The following is a 19,621-nucleotide window of genomic DNA, read 5'->3' on the forward strand; positions in this document are numbered from 1 at the left end:
AAATTAAGTTAGTTGACATTTAGTTGCAAATTAACGAGAGTTAGTTGACATGTAGTTGCAAATTAATGAGAGTTAGCTGACATGTAGTTGCAAATTAATGAGAGTTAGCTGACATGTAGTTGCAAATTAATGAGTTAGTTGACATGTAGTTGCAAATTAACGAGAGTTTGTTGACATGTAGTTGCAAATTAATGAGAGTTAGTTGACATGTAGTTGCAAATTAATGAGTTAGTTGACATGTAGTTGCAAATTAATGAGTTAGTTGACATGTAGTTGCAAATTAATGAGTTAGTTGACATGTAGTTGCAAATTAATGAGAGTTAGCTGACATGTAGTTGCAAATGAATGAGTTAGTTGACATGTAGTTGCAAATTAAGTTAGTTGACATTTAGTTGCAAATTAACGAGAGTTAGTTGACATGTAGTTGCAAATTAAGTTAGTTGACATGTAGTTGCAAATGAACGAGAGTTAGTTGACATGTAGTTGCACATTAATGAGAGTTAGTTGACATGTAGTTGCACATTAACGAGAGTTAGTTGACATGTAGTTGCAAATTAATGAGTTAGTTGACATGTAGTTGCAAATTAATGAGTTAGTTGACATGTAGTTGCAAATTAAGTTAGTTGACATTTAGTTGCAAATTAACGAGAGTTTGTTGACATGTAGTTGCAAATTAATGAGAGTTAGTTGACATGTAGTTGCAAATTAATGAGTTAGTTGACATGTAGTTGCAAATTAACGAGAGTTTGTTGACATGTAGTTGCAAATTAACGAGAGTTTGTTGACATGTAGTTGCAAATGAACGAGAGTTAGTTGACATGTAGTTGCAAATTAATGAGTTTGTTTCCTTATAAGAACTCAAAACTGTTTATGGTAACTCACAGGTATTTTGACGTCACTCGTCCAGAGATGCATTTTTCAAGTCCCAACTAGTAAAAAAGTTGTTGCACAACATTGTTTCAGTATCCCAGAGTCAGATATCACAGATACCCCCCAAAAATGCATGTTTCTCAGCTTTATTTTCTGTTTCCCTGAAGGTCTTGACAGCTTTGTGAAACTAATCATTCACCCTTGATCTGATTTTTGACATTTCTGTACTGAAACAGAAACTAAACACAGCAGGAAATTATCCAGCACAGAAATGAAGTTCTAATAAACTAATATGATTGTGACGATCACAGATGAATGGTTAGAAAAGTCATTCATCTATGCTAGTTGCAAATTAATGAGAGTAAAAATGCACTGAAAAAAGCTTTCTAGTGATATAATTATTGTTTCTCTCATTTAAACTTTAAGATGCCATGCATTACATACAAAAACAAAAAAAAATCATAGAAAAGCCCAAGGATGTCATTAATGTAAGTGTTCAAATGCTGCTGCTAATAAACATGTTTGTGAAAAAGGCAGAAAATGATCACAACCTGTGTTTACAGTCGATAGACAAGCCAAAAATAATAACACAAAACAATCTTTCTGCATGGAGATATGGAAAACTATTAAAACATTGAAAATATTTTAATTATCATTAAGTACCAGTAGGGAAAAAAATACTATGGTAGTCAATGGTTGCGCTCTCTGGTTTGTTACAAACATTCTTCTAAATATCTTCTTTTGCGTTCAGCATAAAGAAACTCATACAGGTTTGGAACAACTTGAGGGTGAGTAAATTAAGACAGAATTTTCATTTTTGGGTGAACTATCCCTTTAATAAATGACACAAGTACGTTACATTAATAATGATTCAAGGGTGAAAAACATTTCTGCATGCTCACGTAAGCCTGTTGTTCCTGGCATTCATGATCAGATACTTGAAGACACATTTGGCTGGGAGGGACTTCAGCTAGTTAGACTTGTTAAATAAACCAGTATTTCCGTCATAGCACACAATTCAGCCAGACATGACGCAGAGACTGTGTATTCAGGAATAATATTCCTCAAATAGATTACATACACAAATTAAAAACATCATATTCTTAAAGAAAGGATTGAATTGTTTTGCTGGACTCCGACTGGAGAGTGGCAGTGAAGGTCTTCTGTGAGGTGGATCACCATGGATTCTGGGTGAGATGAAATTCATGTTTTCTGCAGGAGGATACATTTACTTGTAAAAAAAATAATAAAATTGATTAAGCTGATTAACTGCTAAAATGCTATGTATCTTCTCTAGTGATACTGAAATTTGAACAGATTTTATAACAACCCACCACTCATACTGATTACAAAGACAAAACTTGATCAACTGAAGGATTGAATTGGCTGTAATGTGATTTATGGCGCCATCTGATGGATTGAATGGTCTTTTCCCAAAAAGGAACAAAAAATGCTTTGACATACTTTCTAATACCACAAATAAACTTTGATCATTGATTAACAGTCAATACTAGTCAATACTACAAGTCAATACTACAAATTCTAAGGCCGTGATTAATAATGTATTTTCATATATATATTTTTAAAATAGATAAATGAGAAAATAACAGCGTATGTTTTGAAATAATAGTGATCATCTCTGGTTCATTACAGAACAAAGATTATGCCATTTTAAAAACTAAAGACTTTGTCCTGGAGCATTTAAAACTCTCCAAACTAATGCTTTAAACTAGCTATACACACATTTCAATTGCACACAGTTTTAATCCCTTCACTACATTGACTGCCCTGCAAGCATGATTTGAGAAGTATTTAGAGGGGCTTCCCTGTTTAAAACAATGTATCTTGGAACATTATTATTACGGTTATGTTAAAAAATAATTAATTAAATGTTTACATTTTTCATATCTGCATGTGTAATCTGTCCTACTGGCGGGATTCGAACTGGGGTCTCTGGTGTGGGAGGCGGGCTCACTAACAAGGATACTAAAGACTGCAGCCTCTTGAGGCCAGCAGGGAGTAAGCTTTTACATGCACAGCTCTTACTGGCCTACATTCGTTTGACTCACCCCCTAAACTTCACTCCCACATGGGTCATGACACCAAATGTCCTACTCAACCCACTCTGAGCTGGATTCGAACTGGGGTCTCTGGTGTGGGAGGCGGGCTCACTAACAAGGATGCTAAAGTCTGCAGCATCTATCATCAGTCGCTAGCATGTCTTGAGGCCAGGGGAGTGAGGTTTTAAATGCACAGCTCTTACTGGCCTATGTAGATTACCCTCACCCCCTAAACCTCACTTCTATCCGGGTCAGGGCACCAAATGTAACTGGTCCTTCTTAACCCGCTCAGAGTGGTCTCTGGTGTGGGAGGCAGGCTCACTAACAAGGATACTAAAGTCTGCAGCCTCTTGAGGCCAGAAGGGAGTAGGCTTTTACATGCACAGCTCTCACTGGCCTACGTCCATTACACTCAACCCCTAAACTTCACTCCCATATGGGTCACGGCACCAAATGTCCTACTCAACCCACTCCGAGCAGGATTCGAACCGGGGTCTCCAGTGTGGGAGGTGGGCGCTTACAAGAACGCTAAAGATTGCAGCCTCTAATGTCATTCACTAGTACTCTTCTTGAGGCCAGGAGAGTGAGGTTTACATGCTCAGCTCTTACTGGCCTACGTCCGTTACACTTACCCCCCTAAACCTCACTCCCACACCACTAAATGTACCCGTTCCTACTCGACCCGGTCTGAGCGAGATTCGTACCGGGGTCTCTGGTGTGGGAGGCAGGCTTACTAACAAGAACACTAAAGATCGCAGCCTCTATCATCAGTCGCTAGCACGTCTTGATGCCATGGGAGTGAGGTTTACACTCACCCCCCCTAAACTTAACTCCCATCTGGGTCACGGCACCAAATGTAACCGGCCCTACTCAACTCGATCCAAACGGGATTCGAACCGGGGTCTTCGGTGTGGGAGGCCGGCGCGCTAACAAGGGCACTAAATACTGCAGCATTTAGTGCACCTCTTGAGGCCAAGGGAGTGAGGTTTGCACACACAGCTCTTACTAGCCTATGTCCGTTATACATACATTAAGCCTACTCTCAAATCACACAACAGAGCAAAACCAACTGCTTGATTGTTTATATCACAGTCAAATGTAATCTATACTATTGCTAATGTTCTAAAACATTACATTTGGACAATCAGGCATTAACATCATGAAACTGTAAATTATCATATGAACTATAAAAATAATTGGACTTGCCTTAATCTCGAATGTCTGTTTTTTAATGGACATTTCTAGTAGTAGATTCCTGCTGTGCAAATATGTTGATTAACATTTACCTTCTTATTTTACAGAAGGCCGATACTTCCACCACGTAGACCAACTCTTATTCATGGAGGTCCTCCAAAACGCTACCGTCTGCATACAGAGAGAAAAGTGCTTGATGATAATGGAAAAGTCAGAAAATGGACTTATGGGATAAAAGACACCAGTAAACGAAACAAAATTGTTCTGCTGGTGGGAGAGACCGGCGCTGGGAAGACAACTCTCATAAATACCATGGTCAACTACTTACTGGGTGTAAAGTTTGAGGATGAACTATGGTATGAAATCACAGAAGAAGCAACCAGAGACCAATCACAATCACAAACTTCTGAAATCACCATGTATGAGGTCTGTCCGATAAAGAATCCGGTATCTCTTACCATCATTGATACTCCAGGCTATGGAGACACTAGAGGACTGGAAAGAGATCTGGAAGTTGCTGAGAATTTATCCATGTTGTTTCAGAGCAAAGATGGAGTGTGTGAGGTCGATGCTGTGTGTTTCGTGACTCAAGCGTCTAAGAATCGTCTCTCGGACAGACAGCATTACATTATCAGTTCAATTCTGTCTTTGTTTGGAAAAGACATTGTGAACAACATTGTGTTTTTAATCACACACTCTGATGGTCTGCCCCCCAAAAACGTCCTCAGTGCCATTAATAAAGCTAAAATCCCCTGCAGACGAGACCACGAGGACCAACCTGTTCATTTCTTATTCAACAACCGGCAGGCCGACGCCCGTCACACTGGAGAACGACACGTTCATGCTCAAAGAGACGCTTGGCAAGACAGCATGGATGGCATGAAGCAATTCCTTCGGTCTCTGAATGAAAAGAACAGAAGAAGTTTAGAGTTGACTTCAGATGTCCTGATTGAGCGAATTATATTAGAAGCGTCCATGTGCAACTTAAAGCTGCGAGTGCAAGAGAAAGAGCTGAAAAAGGCTGAAAAACTTCAGATTCAGCAGGCAATGATGGAAAACAAGGAAAAGATTGAGGCACATAAAAACTTCAACATTAGAGTCAAAAAGACTGTTAAAACGAAGGTTCCCATTGAAAGCGCTTCATGGAAGCACAGGAAGGCGACGACCTGCACCATCTGTGAGGAAAACTGCCATGAGTTCGACTGCTGGTGGGTTTCTAATCCCAGCAAATGTGAAGTGATGAAGAAAGGCTACTGCACCGTATGCACAGGGAAGTGCCATCACAGCAAACACGTCAAAGAAAACAAGAAATACGTCATGAGCACCTCGAGTTTCATGATGGAATTTGACTCTATAAAAAAGGAATATGAAAAAGCTCAAGAGGAAACCAAGACATATTTGGTTATTATGCAACATCTTGACAAAGATTTGAAGGAGATTGAGGACCAAAAGTCAACTCTTCTGTCCGAAGCTTACCAGACCATCAAGAATCTTTCTCAGATCGCATTAAAGCCAGACTCGGCCTTCACTCTTCAGCATCTGGACTTCTTCATCCCCAGAGTGAGGGAGGCTGGGAAAGAAAAGTGGGTCCGAGAGCTGGAGGAAATGAGGAGAACCGCTGTATCTGAAGAAGCAAATAAAGACGCTCTGAGTTACCTGAGAGCTGGTCTGGCAAAACTTTTCTTTGGTGAGCATCAATGAACAGATTTAGTACAGATGAAACAAATAACATGTCAAAGACAGCTGCTTACAATGAGAAACCAATGCTTTCTGAACAAAGGTTTCAACAGCACTTATATATACACACCAGGAGTTGACTTAAAACAACTAATAAATTTCATTTGTTGTTTTTATTGTATGAAAGTCAGATTAAAGACACATTTGAAACTTTTGTCATGCCTTCATCATTTATTTGTATTACTTTTTACACCAATATTTAGTTTTCCAAACCCTTTAAACTTAACTCTTTCCCCGCCATTGACCAAAATTTGCAGCTTTCAATGTTTTCACTGTTATACGGTAGGGGGCCCAATTACACATCTTCTGAAAAAAAAATATAAAATATTCTGGGGGGCATGAAACTTTAGTGTAATGCTGGTGGTGGCTGGCAACTTTTTTCAAAAACACTGAGAACACTGAGACATTCAGTCTATTCATGCACTATAAGCAATAGGTGAAGTGAATAACACTGATGATCTCTTCATCGCCTGTTAGTGTGTGGGATATATTAGGCAGCAAGTGAACATTTTGTCCTCAGAGTTGATGTGTTAGAAGCAGGAAAAATGGGCAAGCGTAAGGATTTGAGCGAGTTTGACAAGGGCCAGATTGTGACGGCTAGACGATTGGGTCAGAGCATCTCCAAAACTGCAGCTCTTGTGGGGTGTTCCCGGTCTGCAGTGGTCAGTATCTATCAAAAGTGCTCCAAGGAAGGAACAGTGGAGAACCAACGATAAACTGTGAAAAACAAGGCGCCAGAGGGAGAACCCTAGCCCTTAAACAGACTTTCCTGCATTCATTTATAGAAAAACTGTTTTATAAATGAACATGCGCCCCAGGACATTGTGCGTATGATTATAACTATCTTGTAAAAGTGTATCTTGTATGGTATTTCATTTAGTTTATCTTATGAACAAACCACTAGTTAATGTAATCTCACCTATACCTGGTTTGGTGTCTATGAAGTTGTAATTTAAAGTTCTGAATGATTGTGTATATGATATGTCGATACCTGTGCACCATATTAGTATTACAAGAATCTTTAATAGTTCCTTCATCAGCAACCAATCCAGTTACATATACAAACAATCTGCTTGAGACAAAGGATCGTAAAACTTTCCCCCCAAAAGCCTAAGTGCGATTGGCTCACTGACCACTCGAAGGAGAGGTTAAAAGGCCCCCGCACAGAGCTGCCTTTATCTTCTTTCTCTCTCTCTCTCTCTCTGGACGGACAACCGATGCATCACCTTGGCTGCCTCTCAGCTGGCCAAGCAGGTCAGGCTTGCAGGCCTACACACACATCAAGCCACGTGCAACTTCCTCAACCTCAACGGAGCAACTAATAACTTCAAGTTCCAAAAATCTTCTTCAATCAACGCAGAAGAAGTCGATTGCAACTTCAACACCATCGGACCGAACTATCAAGACTTTCTCCTGTAATTGTGACATCGGACACTCTTCAACAGCTTCGGCTAAATGCAAGTAACGCTGTGTAGTTAGTAAAAGCTGTAAACCCCTTTGTTCAGACATAGAAGCTTGTAGTCCCCGATATTTCTCACAGGTGTTTTTCATAGCTTCATCCATCTGTTCTGACCCGGTTCTTCAACCACTTTGACTTTAAATATTACCCATGTATGTTTTTGTTCTGTGTGTACGTGTTTCTCTTTAGTTTCCGTGTGTTCGTGATTTAGTTAATAAAAATTGTGCAAAGTACATATCTGGTTCTGACTCCCTGCCTGCAAACAAATTGTCACTTAAATGATTGATCTTTTTATGCGCTCTAAGCGCTGTAAATGCAAAGGAAGAATTATTTTTCTGTGGCCATGAAAAATACCCCTTTCTTAGAATTAATTGATAATCAATATTGAGTGTTCACAGAATGAACTGAATGATTTATTGAAATGTTAATGTAGCTACATCAAGTTAATCTCATTAACTGATTCAAATATTCATAATAAATCATAATGAATAATTAGTTATGAATAATTATTAATATGTCCCATTTGAGCTATTTCGCTACATATAGAAAGTCTATATAGGTGATCATTCTAATGATAGACAACAAAATTGTGCTTCGCTTAATGTGGCTTATACAAAGAGGTGGCAAAAATTGCTTCAGTGATTGCAGTATTCAAGACAACAGCTGCAGTAATGACTTTGCTACATGCTGATTAAACTCAGCCTCAGACGTCACGCCCATGGACCGTAGGCTGAACATCTGATGCATATGGCACAATTTTCTGGAAACAGGAGTTTTGAAGTCAACGTTGTGGCTCCATTGTTGCAGTAAACTTGCACAACGTTCTTGAATGAATAATTTATAGATGCATGCTGGTCTGTTATTGTCTCTATAGACCAACAGTTCTACTGTTTTATTTTATACAAATCATGCAGGACATTACCAGAAGAATGTCTGAAAAACAAAAACAAATATGAGGAAAAGAAACAAGCAAAGTAGTAATGCCAGTCAAACATTCTACGTCATAAATAACCAGTTGGTGAAGGAAAACTCCACCACATCTGAAACACAAAGAAATCTGTATGCATAAGGAAACAACTGCAACACAATTAAATATTTTCGGTAATTACCAACAATGGGAAAGCATACGCTGACAGGCAAACAAAAGCATGATGACACACTGTGTCTGTAATGTATGTGAGCAAACAAAAAGATGAAACAATATGCTTAAAGCATTGCTGACTGTTGAATTAGGATATCATTATTTTTCAATCAATTTTAATTCAGCTATGCATAGTGTCACAGATCTGCACAAAACGTGTCTTCTAAGACAAATAAAATGCAGTAGCGAGATCCTTTAAATTGCATGACATACTGGTGATAGTTAACATTCCTGAAAATCCCAGAGAATGAGAGATGGGATTTTTTTTATCAAGATATAATACAACTCCCTTGGTCTCAAATGGTGCAAGTATTAAAAATCAAGAAGAAATACATCATTTGAACTTTAATGAATAAACAATTAAATATAAAAATAGTAAAAAAACAAAACAAAAAAAAACTGAATTTTATATTTACAAAGTACCATATTCTTCTAGGAAGGATCGAATTGTTTTGCTGTAATCAGACTAGAGAGTGGCAGTGAAGATCTTCTGTGAAGTTGACACGTTAAGTCCAGCGATCAACATGAAATTCATATGCTTTCTACACAAGGAGGAATTTAATTAATCTCTGAAATGCTCTGTATCTTCTCTAGTGATACAGATATTTGAACTGATTTTATAAGAACCCAGCACTCGCATAATGATCCTGATCAACTGAAGGAACTTCAGTTCACACACTGTAATGTGTTTTATGGCGCTGTCTGATGGACTGAATGGTCTTTGCCCAATTAGTTGTGTAAAACTACTTTCTCATGCTACTAATTAACTTACATCGCTGATTAAAAACAGCAGACAAGTCACTGAATTCTAAGACAGTGAATAATAATGTAATTTCATCATTTTGATAAAAAAACATTTAAATTGTGCATGCAGTAGTTTTCTTTTTCTTTTGTTTATTTAATCATTCCAGGCTAAGTAAACATAGTGCATAAAAAACTAACGTTATCCATTCTATCCATAGTTATCTAGCTAACCAACTAACTATGAACAGAATAACTTTCCTGTGGTAAATGTAACAAGTTGTTTTATTGTCATCGTTCCACGGTTAACTACACCTGCAGTTGATTTTTATATTCTAGGTACTATCAACTGGCCAGAATTCTGAGATTGCAATAGGCATGACTATAATGTGTTAAGAGCTCGCTCAAGTACTGGGGAGCTAATCCATTTAGTGCTTTGCAAGTAATAAGCAAGATTTTAAAATGTATGCAATGTTTAATAGGGAGCCAGTGCAGTGTTGACAGAACCGGCTAATATGGTCACACTTCCTGGTTCTAGTAAGAACTGGAGCTGCTGCGTTTTGGACCAGCTGGAGTTTGTTTATTAGGCGAGCAGGGCAACCACCCAGTAGAGCATTACAATAATCTACAGCTCATGAACGACTCAACTCACTGTTCAGCATTTGGCATTGAGAGCATGTGCCGTAATTTAGAGATATTTTTTAAGAAGGTAGAATGTAGTTTTACAGATGCTAGAAACGTGGCTTTCAATGAGAGATTGGTATCAAAGAGCACACCCAGGTTCCTCACTGACCACGAGGACTTGACAGAGCAGCCATCAAGTGTTAGACAGTATTCTAGGTTACTACGTTTTTTGTCCAATAATTAGAATCTCTGTTTGTTCAGAATTAAGTTGCAGGAAATTACTAGTCAATACATTTTTACATCAGCTATGCATTCCGTTAATATTTGTGAATTGGTGAGTTTCGTCAGGGCACGAAGAAATATAGAGCTGAGTATCGTCAGCATAACAATGAAAGCTAACGCCATGCTTCCTAATGATATCTCCCAGTGGTAGCATGTACTGGGTGAAAAGCAACGGTCCTAGCACTGAGCCCTGCGGTACTCCATACTGAACTTGTGATCTGTGTGACATCTCTTAATTTACTGCTACAAACTAATAAGTAAGTATGATTTAAACCATGCCAATGCAATTCCACTAATGCCAACATAATTTCCGAGCACTGATACGTTTCCGTAAGCTGATCTGTATCTTTCAACATGCCTTCTGATGTTCATTCATGTTTATTTCATGCTGTAACTAGTTAAGAGGGTTCACGTCGCCTGCTATTTAAACTAAAAAGATCGATCTTAAGATTTGATAATCAACATGTAGATTGTTAAAATGAAGATAATTAAAATCTGGGAAATAGATACAATCACAAAGCAAAATGGGATAAATCAAAACCCATAAGCAGTGCAGTCTAAAACAATGAAGCAGCAACAAGGAAAACATACTCAGAATTCCATTAACCAGAAGTAGCCTGCTTTATGGGAAATAACGCTAGAGGTGCAAATGACGTCAAGCCCACACTGTGGCAGATGAAACCACGAAAAGACTGATTTCAGAATAACATACTAGAATACTACTCTCATTTAAAACCATGGAGAAAATACCAAGAGTAGTACGTTATTTTAAGTTCAGCCCCACAGTTTCAAACCCTTTGACTGTCCTGCAGTTGAAACTCATCATGGCAGCATGATTTGAGAAGTATTTAGAGGGGCTTCCCTGTTTAAATGATTGTTTCTTGGAACATTATCATAATAAAGAATGAAATGCACATGTAAAACATGTGTGAGAAAAAGAAAACAATCCAGCTCATGTTCCTTTCAATGGTGACGAACTGAAGACGACTGGTATTACTGGAACTACTAGAGCAGGGGAGGCGGCCCTTTCTCAAACTTCCTCAACACTGACTGACGATGAGATTTGCTCGGAAAACTCCACAACAATATGGGGTCGATTGGTGTAAGTATTATAAATAAATTCTCTCTCTCTCTCTCTCTCTCTCTCTCTCTCTCTCTCTCTCTCTCTCTCTCTCTCTCTCTCTCTCTCTCACAAAAAAAAAATATATATATAATTAAAGCAAACTATATTATTCTTTTGAAAACAAAAGCAGTTTGTTCAAAATACCAAGGCTAATGTCAACTTGACAGACAAAATCTGCAACTGTGTAAATGTTTCTATCATTTATACGTCCTTGATCCACTTGTAACCGACTAAATTTAGCTAGACACTGAATATTTCAAAGATTTAGGCAATGTGTGGACTAAGAAATAAAGCAATTTTTTTGGCAATGTGTGGACTGAGAAATACAGCTAATTTTATTATTTGATCAAGAGCATCTGAAATATCCACAAGAAATGTTTGTGTTTTTTGTCCATCCATTGAAAGTCAATAAGGTCCAATGTTGTTTGTTTTCCAATGTTCTTCAAAATATCTTCTTTTGTGTTCCACAGAGAATAATGAAGTCATGCAGGTTTGGAAAGACATGAGGGAGAATAAATGACAGAATTTTTGTTTTTGGTTGAACTATCCCTTTAACCCCAGCAACAATGGACGTACGCCGTAACATCCGCCGGTGGAACAGTGTGAAGTAAGAGAATGTCCTTATGAATTACTGACTTTTTTTTTTTTACTTATGAACTTATGAATTACTTATGAATTACTGATTCAGATGATTAGAATAATTGGGTGTTTAAACAAAAACTTGACTGTTGCTTGTCTGGCTGGTGATAAATGTTGTTCCCTTTCGAGGGAACTCGCACTGCGTCGGAACGACAAATTTGGGGTTGCTCCCTTAGCAACAGTGTGTCTGCAGTATGAATGAAACTATTCCAATCCTGATTGGTGTTGCGTCATGACATAGTATGTGACGGCATACCCGGAAGATACATAAAGGGGGCCGGCGCATAGTTATGTAGGCATTTGCTCTTCAGCATAGCACTCTGTGTACAAAACTGTTTGTCTATTTGGTGTTGTTTGTTACAAAAAATAATATATATATAAGTGGAAAGGAGGGCGAGCAATACTAGCGTTGTGTGCTCCCGTGTCCCTGTTATATGTTGGGCATGGACACATATGCTTTGTGTACAGTGCCTGGGCATGCAGCACGCTAGGGCGGCTTTCGAGGAAGGTCATGGGGCTCACAGATGGACGTGTCAGCGAGACTTGGGACTGCTGAGGCATCTTCCCAGTCTTCGTCTGACAGTTCAGATGTTCTCCCTCCCCGCGTGGAAGCCTGCGCTGTGGTTTCTTCCCCCGGGGTGGAGGATCCGATGCTTGAGCGGTCTGGTTCTGAGGAATTAGACATGCTCAGCATCGAGGCAGTTGAAGTTATAACGAGCGCTCGCCACTTCTTAATGCAAGATTCAATCTTGCGTGGCCGAGGCAGCGCGCAGGTTACGGGTCTGCAATTAAAGTGACACATGCGATCGGTGTGCATGTGATACTGGTTGGGTGCGAGGCATGCAGTCAGCTCCTGAGGGTGCTGGCTGTTTTCATTGAGAAATATCTCAACGCGTACAGCCGTGCACCTTTCGGGTGTTTCAGCCTCGCGCCTATTGACTTTCTTATCGAGGGATGAAAGCCAATTGTATTATAACTGCTTGAATCTCGCTTTGCTGAGGCAACGTGTAGATTACGAGACCGTATAAATACTTATTAAATCAGTATCGTCTGGTGGTTATGGCTGCATTTAATTCTGAGGAATTAAAATGGAATATTATTTGACTTTGAGGAGTTAGATATTTTTATTCAGCCTATCATTCAGACCATGTTTCACTGGTTGCGTGATTATGGAGGCATTCAATTCTAAGGAACTAAATGGCATATTATTTGACTTTGATAAGGTATTTTAAATCAGCCTGTCATCTAAAGCGTGTTTCACTTCAGATGTTGATGTTAATCTAAGATTGGAGCATAACATGCATGGTCAGTTCCTGAGGGGGCTGCTTTCATGCATTGTGAGGTTTGCTCCTCCTTGGAGCCCTCAGGACACATCATTTTCTAGCAATTGCTAATCGCAGTGTCCGCCCTAGTTGTTGCGGCCCTGTCGAGCTGCTCCCTTAGATGAGGCCCCTGCTGGCCAGACCCCTCTCCTGGGAAGGAGCGATCGAGGTCACCTCCCCTGTGGAGCTTTTGGGAATTGTTGCTGTGTTCCCGCCTTCTAGTACGCTTCGGGCCACATCGATGTCCTGCGAATGCACGCTGCTCTATCCGCCTCTAGAAAGACCTGCGGCTGGCAGCGAACGCGTCCGTGCACTGAGAATCATTCTCGACTGCTCCCTGCCGGTCAGCCGCTTCAGGGGGTCGTGGATGAGGCTCAGTGGACACCCAAAGCCATCCTCGAGAGTGGTTCCTGGGCAGGTTCGGGTAATGGAACAGGAAGTTCACTCCCTGTTGGTAAGGAGGCCACAAAACGTGCTCCTCCGCCAGACAGGAAGTCCGGGTTCTGTAGCCGGTTCTTCGTAGTTCCTAAGAAGGATGGCGAGTTGTGTCCAACTTTAGATCTGAGGTACTTGGATCATTCTCTGCTAAGGGAGCAACCCCAAATTCGTCGTTCCGACGCAGTGCCCATTCCCTTTCTCAGGGAACAAGGGTTATAGACATAACCCGAGCCAATCTTTTACATTCAGTGGGATTTCCTGGTTTAAAATAGTTTATGTTGATGCTCAAACAGTAAGAATTACATTTTTACATTTTACATATTTTTATATTGTTTTTTATGGGTATTAAGTCTTAAATCCCTGCTACACAAACATTGTGAGAAATATTTGTCTCCATCTGCAGAAGGCCGAGTCTTCCACCAGGAAGACCATCTCTGATTCATCAAGGACCTCCGAAGCGATATCGTCTACATACGGAGAGAAAAGTGCTTGATGATAATGGGAAAGTCAGGAAATGGACTTTTGGGAAAAAAGACGACAGTAAACCAAACAAAATTGTTCTGCTGGTGGGAGAAACCGGCGTTGGGAAGACCACCATCATCAACACCATGGTCAACTACTTACTGGGTGTAAAGTTTGAGGATGAACTATGGTATGAAATCACAGAAGAAGCAACCAGAGACCAATCACAATCACAAACTTCTGAAATCACCATGTATGAGGTCTTTTCATTAAAGAGTCTAGTATCTCTTACCATCATTGATACTCCAGGCTACGGAGACACTAGAGGACTGGAAAGAGATCTGGAAGTGGCTGAGAATTTATCCATGCTGTTTCAGAGCAAAGATGGAGTGTGTGAGGTCGATGCTGTGTGTTTCGTGACTCAAGCGTCTAAGAATCGTCTCTCGGACAGACAGCATTACATTATCAGTTCAATTCTGTCTTTGTTTGGAAAAGACATTGTGAACAACATTGTGTTTTTAATCACACACTCTGATGGTCTGCCCCCCAAAAACGTCCTCAGTGCCATTAATAAAGCTAAAATCCCCTGCAGACGAGACCGCGATAACCAACCTGTTCATTTCTTATTCAACAACCGGCAGGCCGACGCCCGTCACACTGGAGAACGACACGTTCGTGCTCAAAGAGACGCTTGGCAAGACAGCATGGATGGCATGAAGCAATTCCTTCTGTCTCTGAATGAAAAGAACAGAAGAAGTTTAGAGTTGACTTCAGATGTCCTGATTAAGCGTATTATATTAGAAGCGTCCATGTGCAACTTACAGCTGCAAGTTCAAGAGAAAGAGCTGAAAAAGGCTGAAAAACTTCAGATTCAGCAGGCAATGATGGAAAACAAGGAAAAGATTGAGGAACATAAAAACTTCAACATTAGAGTCAAAAAGACTGTTAAAACGAAGGTTCCCATTGAAAGCGCTTCATGGAAGCACAGGAAGGCGACGACCTGCACCATCTGTGAGGAAAACTGCCATGAGTTAGACTGCTGGTGGGTTTCTAATCCCAGCAAATGTGAAGTGATGAAGAAAGGCTACTGCACCGTATGCACAGGGAAGTGCCATCACAGCAAACACGTCAAAGAAAACAAGAAATACGTCATGAGCACCTCAAGTTGCATGATGGAATTTGACTCTATAAAAAAGGAATATGAAAACGCTCAAAGACAGTCTAAGAGGTTTTCAGCTGTAATTGATTATATTGATCAAGATCTACAGGAGATTGAGGATCAAAAGTCAACTCTTCTGTCCGAAGCTTATCAGATCATCAAGAATCTTTCTCAGATCGCATTAAAGCCAGACTCGGCCTTCACTCTTCAGCATCTGGACTTCTTCATCCCCAGAGTGAGGGAGGCTGGGAAAGAAAAGTGGGTCCGAGAGCTGGAGGAAATGAGGAGAACTGCTGTAGCTGAAGAAGCAAATAAAGACGCTCTGAGTTACTTGAGAGCTGGTCTGGCAAAACTTTTCATTGCCTACCAATGAACAAATGCAGAGAAGATAAGACATGAATAAATGAAAATGAAGAATTTTGAAACATTGTAGCCTTTATGTGTAACAGAGTTAGGATTTTAATCAGTTTTATTCTGAATTCTTCTGAATTCAACAGCAGTTGTTAATTCCATGTTGTGGTACTGCCCTCTTGTGGTTTGTGCGGGGACTGCATAAATGTTTAGTTAGATGGAAGGTGAGTAGGAGTAGTGCATGCTGTGAAACACAACCACTAAGAGGATGTTGTACTTCATTCAACAGTAAACAGATTTACATCAACCAGCATTTGTGTTAGTGCATTCATTGGGTCTCAGGATTGCTCGTATGAACAGCAGAGTAAAGAAGAAAGACCAGATCGGTGACTTATGCAGCCATCCAGCAGCCATATTCCCCTGTAGCCCAAGACTGGTTTCCCACTGAAGCTAAGCAGGGCTGAGTCTGGTCAGTACCTGGACGGGAGACCTGTGAAAACTAGGTTGGAGCAGGGGGCGCTCACCCTGTGGTCTGTGTGGGTCCTAATGCCCCAGTATAGTGATGGGGACACTATACTGTAACAAGCACTGTCCTTCAGATGAGACGTTAAACCGAGGTCCTGACTCTCTGTGGTCATTAAAAATCGGTAAAGAGTAGGGGTGTAACCCTGGCATCCTGGCCAAATTTGCCCATTGGCAACTTACGATATATACAGATTGGCTTCATCACTCTGTCTCCTCTCCACCAATCAGCGGGTGTGTATTGGGCGTTCTGGCGCGATATGGCTACCGTCGCATCATCCAGGTGGTGCTGCACGTCGGTGGTGGTTTGAGGAGATTCCCCCCTTCCATGTAAAGCGCTTTGAGTGCCTAGAAAAGCGCTATATAAATGTAACAAATTATTATAATTATTATATGCTTATAAAAGTAGTAGTAGGCCTTTATGTTAATTTTTTGGGGTCATGGTTTGATACGAGTTCGGTACACCCCAAAAGCAAAAAAAAAAAAAATGCTAGGTTTCATTTCATTTATTTTGAACAGACAGAAGTGCAAATTACAGTTTGTTCTACTTAGCAGTGCCCTCTGAGGTAGTTGATACTGAACAGCCTCATTTAGTGTATTAAGCACTAAGCTGTAAACAGAACACACTCTTGCATTTGTTACTCTAATTGATAGATTGACCAATGCTGCCCAGTAAATTGCAATGGTTGTTTTCAAACTTGTTGGTTTGATTTTTGACTCATAAAGGGGGGGGGGGGGGGGTAATTTTGTCTCATTATAACTGTGGAAACAACTTAAAATGCAGTGGTCAGTCTCTATCAAAAGTACTCCTAGGAAGGAACAGTGGTGAACCGGTGACAGGGTCATTGGCAGCCAAGGCTCATTGATGCACGTGGGGAGCGAAGGATTAAAAAATAACATGACATTGACATTTCAAAAGAATGTTTCATTCTTTCGTATTAAAGGTTTGTTGTTAAATCCAGCAATACTGCAAAAATGCCATTTCTACCAACATCAGCAGGTTGTGAACCAGCACTGCAGGAGCAGAAAACATACATAAACTGCAAAAAGACTACATCTATGACTTTAAGGTTTTTTATTTATAGTTTTGAGAGCATGTGTCTCTGTGTTTTGTGCATGTGTAACGGGTCCCGGCCAGGGGTCCGCTAGCAGATATATAGACAATCCTGGTCGAAGTGTTCTGGAAATGTTGTAAATACAACACAGAAGTTAGAGACACGGGACAACAGTTGCTCTTTCTCCATTCAACCGGATTATGATTTATTCATAAAACATTTCAACTTTGTATCTGCAATCATGAATCATTACTGTTATTTTTTTGTTGCTCTGTCTTGAAACAGGTTATATCCACAATTGGATAACATGAAGTGACATTTTCAAAAGTACATTTTCACATAAATGTATATTCACACATTTTCTCAACCTTCACTTTTCACAGTTTTATCTTAAACCATAAACACACATTTTTCTCTCTAAACCATATTCTCTGTTATTTCTCATTAAACAGTATTTATGTATTCATTATACATTTTTGTAAGTGTTCACTTTTTTTATAACAGAATAAATCCCATTTGCAGTTAAGTTGAATTATCTTTACATTATATGAGTACAAACTTCAATAATAAACATATTTGTCTCATAGCTTTAACACTTTGAACCAAAACTGTATTATTGTCAGGATTCCGGTGTGATCGATTGCTCTTTTTGTTTGTTTACCTTTTGTGTTCCATGTGTGCACTGTCTCCTCCCTCCTCGTTATCCCTGATTGTTTTCCACAGCTGTGTGTTTGTTTCTCTCTATTTTAGGTCCGGGTGTGCTGTGTTCTGTGTGCGTTCGTTGTGTTTCTCCCGGGTGTTCGCTGCCATGCCTTGCGTGACTTTTGTTGGTCTTTGACCGTGTTTTCCTCAATGTTTTGTCTCCAGGACTCAGTGGGGAAATTATGTACACCTCGGCTTCAGCTCTCTCTCCCGGCATTATTGTGAGTACACGGTGTGACGCTTCCTTGTGGATTATTTCCTTACGGACTAGTCGGATTCATCTTCTGTCAGCGAGTCTTGTTTTTAGACTGGGGCTGACAACTCCTGGAACTCGGTACTGTACACATCAGTGAAAAATTTATGTTTTTTCCTGCTCTTCGGTGTGTCTCGTTTTTTAGACAAGATCCGTTTTGGGTGTGAGCGGTACTCCGTACTGTTCTGAGTTCGTGAGATCCATTCTGGATTATGCATCAACATCTGAGTTCCTGAGACCGTTCTGGATTGTCCCTCAACATCTGAGTGTTCTGAGACCTTTCTCGCTGTTGTTTCTGAATAAACTTTTACTTGCATAAGATTCCTCTGTCTCTGTCCTCACAATTATAGTGTAATATTACCACGTGCGTTTCATACAACCATGTGCTTTTCACTCAAAGCTGCATCTGTAAACTGCCTTTACTCTGTACATTGGCTTTATACAATACTTGCAATGCATAGTCTCACACACAGTTACTTTTCACAGTGTAGTAATAAACTAGAAATATCCCAGAGCCATTAGGAATATAAAAGAAAACATTCATACGAGCGTCGGCCGCCATTTCATCATCTTCACATCGTTATCATTAGACTAGACTATTTACACTATTGACATACCTTTAGCTTATCAAACATACACCACCTGGATTCACATTAGCTTATAAACATTTGCAGTCACATAAAAGATGTAAAACTAACCTGGAAATGTTGTAAATACAACACAGACGTTAGAGACACGGGACAACAGTTGCTCTTTCTCCATTCAACCGGATTATGGTTTCGTCTTACTCTGCGCCTCGCTAAGGGTCCCAGAGTGACGCGGTTGAACGGTACTGCCACATTGTGTCCGTTCTGTGTAACAGTATGTCATAACGCTCTGGTGCATTCTCTCGATCATTTAATTTATAATGAAAGAAAACAAAACAAAACAAAATATAATAATCTTAACAAAACCTATTTTTGTGAGTGTCACACATGGAATGGATGTTGGGCTGAAAATCTCTAAAACTGCTATTGGTTTATCAATTTTATAAAGCACTGTTCTGAAAGTATCAAATAAATCAAAACAATCAATACAGTAGTTTATCATTCATGTGTAGTGTTGGGTTAGTGAAACTTCCTCTGGAGGAAGTAGATGGACAGTAGCCGACAGGGACATCTAGTGGTTATACTGTAATACTTCACTGGAAGATATCAGATGAAATATTCTTTTGCTGTAGCTATGTAAATCTTGCCTCTTCGCTCAAGAGTAAAAAGCTTTATGAGCTCAATGGAAGTAGTTCCCTCCTTGCTGACGTACTTGCAGTTTTCAAGGAGACAGAACAATCACGTTTCAGGATAATCACTCCATCTGTGTCCTGCCAATAATGTAATTAATTAATATGCTGGTTATTTAACTTTGTTAAATACACTATCAATTCGAGAAAATTAAACCACACAAGCAGAGAGAGACTCTCCGTCTGACTTTTCTCACAGGATTTCCTGTTT

The 19,621-nt window shown here is 39.8% G+C and overlaps 2 protein-coding genes across 2 annotated transcripts; both read left to right on the top strand.

The window, feature by feature from the left end:
* The first annotated feature begins 1,876 nt into the window (after nucleotides 1-1,876).
* On the top strand, nucleotides 1,877-7,547 carry LOC307141532 (uncharacterized protein). Its single transcript, XM_079841822.1, has 2 exons — nucleotides 1,877-2,061; nucleotides 4,232-7,547. The coding sequence occupies exons 1-2, from the start codon at nucleotides 2,051-2,053 to the stop codon at nucleotides 5,823-5,825; spliced, it is 1,605 nt and encodes a 534-aa protein (XP_079697948.1). The 5' UTR covers nucleotides 1,877-2,050; the 3' UTR covers nucleotides 5,826-7,547.
* Nucleotides 7,548-11,129: 3,582 nt separating this feature from the next.
* On the top strand, nucleotides 11,130-16,592 carry LOC307141534 (uncharacterized protein). Its single transcript, XM_079841842.1, has 3 exons — nucleotides 11,130-11,210; nucleotides 11,702-11,838; nucleotides 14,034-16,592. The coding sequence occupies exons 2-3, from the start codon at nucleotides 11,798-11,800 to the stop codon at nucleotides 15,622-15,624; spliced, it is 1,632 nt and encodes a 543-aa protein (XP_079697968.1). The 5' UTR covers nucleotides 11,130-11,210; nucleotides 11,702-11,797; the 3' UTR covers nucleotides 15,625-16,592.
* Nucleotides 16,593-19,621: the final 3,029 nt, after the last annotated feature.

This window comes from Gobio gobio, assembly GCF_949357685.1.
Source record: "Gobio gobio genome assembly, chromosome: 2".
In the NCBI taxonomy this organism is placed as follows: Eukaryota; Metazoa; Chordata; class Actinopteri; order Cypriniformes; family Gobionidae; genus Gobio; species Gobio gobio.

Coding starts and splice junctions, on each gene's coding strand:
- LOC307141534 (XM_079841842.1), top strand. CDS start 11,798: ATGGACGTACGCCGTAACATCCGCCGGTGGAACAGTGTGAA. Junction 11,839..14,033: donor CGCCGGTGGAACAGTGTGAA/GTAAGAGAATGT, acceptor CTCCATCTGCAG/AAGGCCGAGTCTTCCACCAG.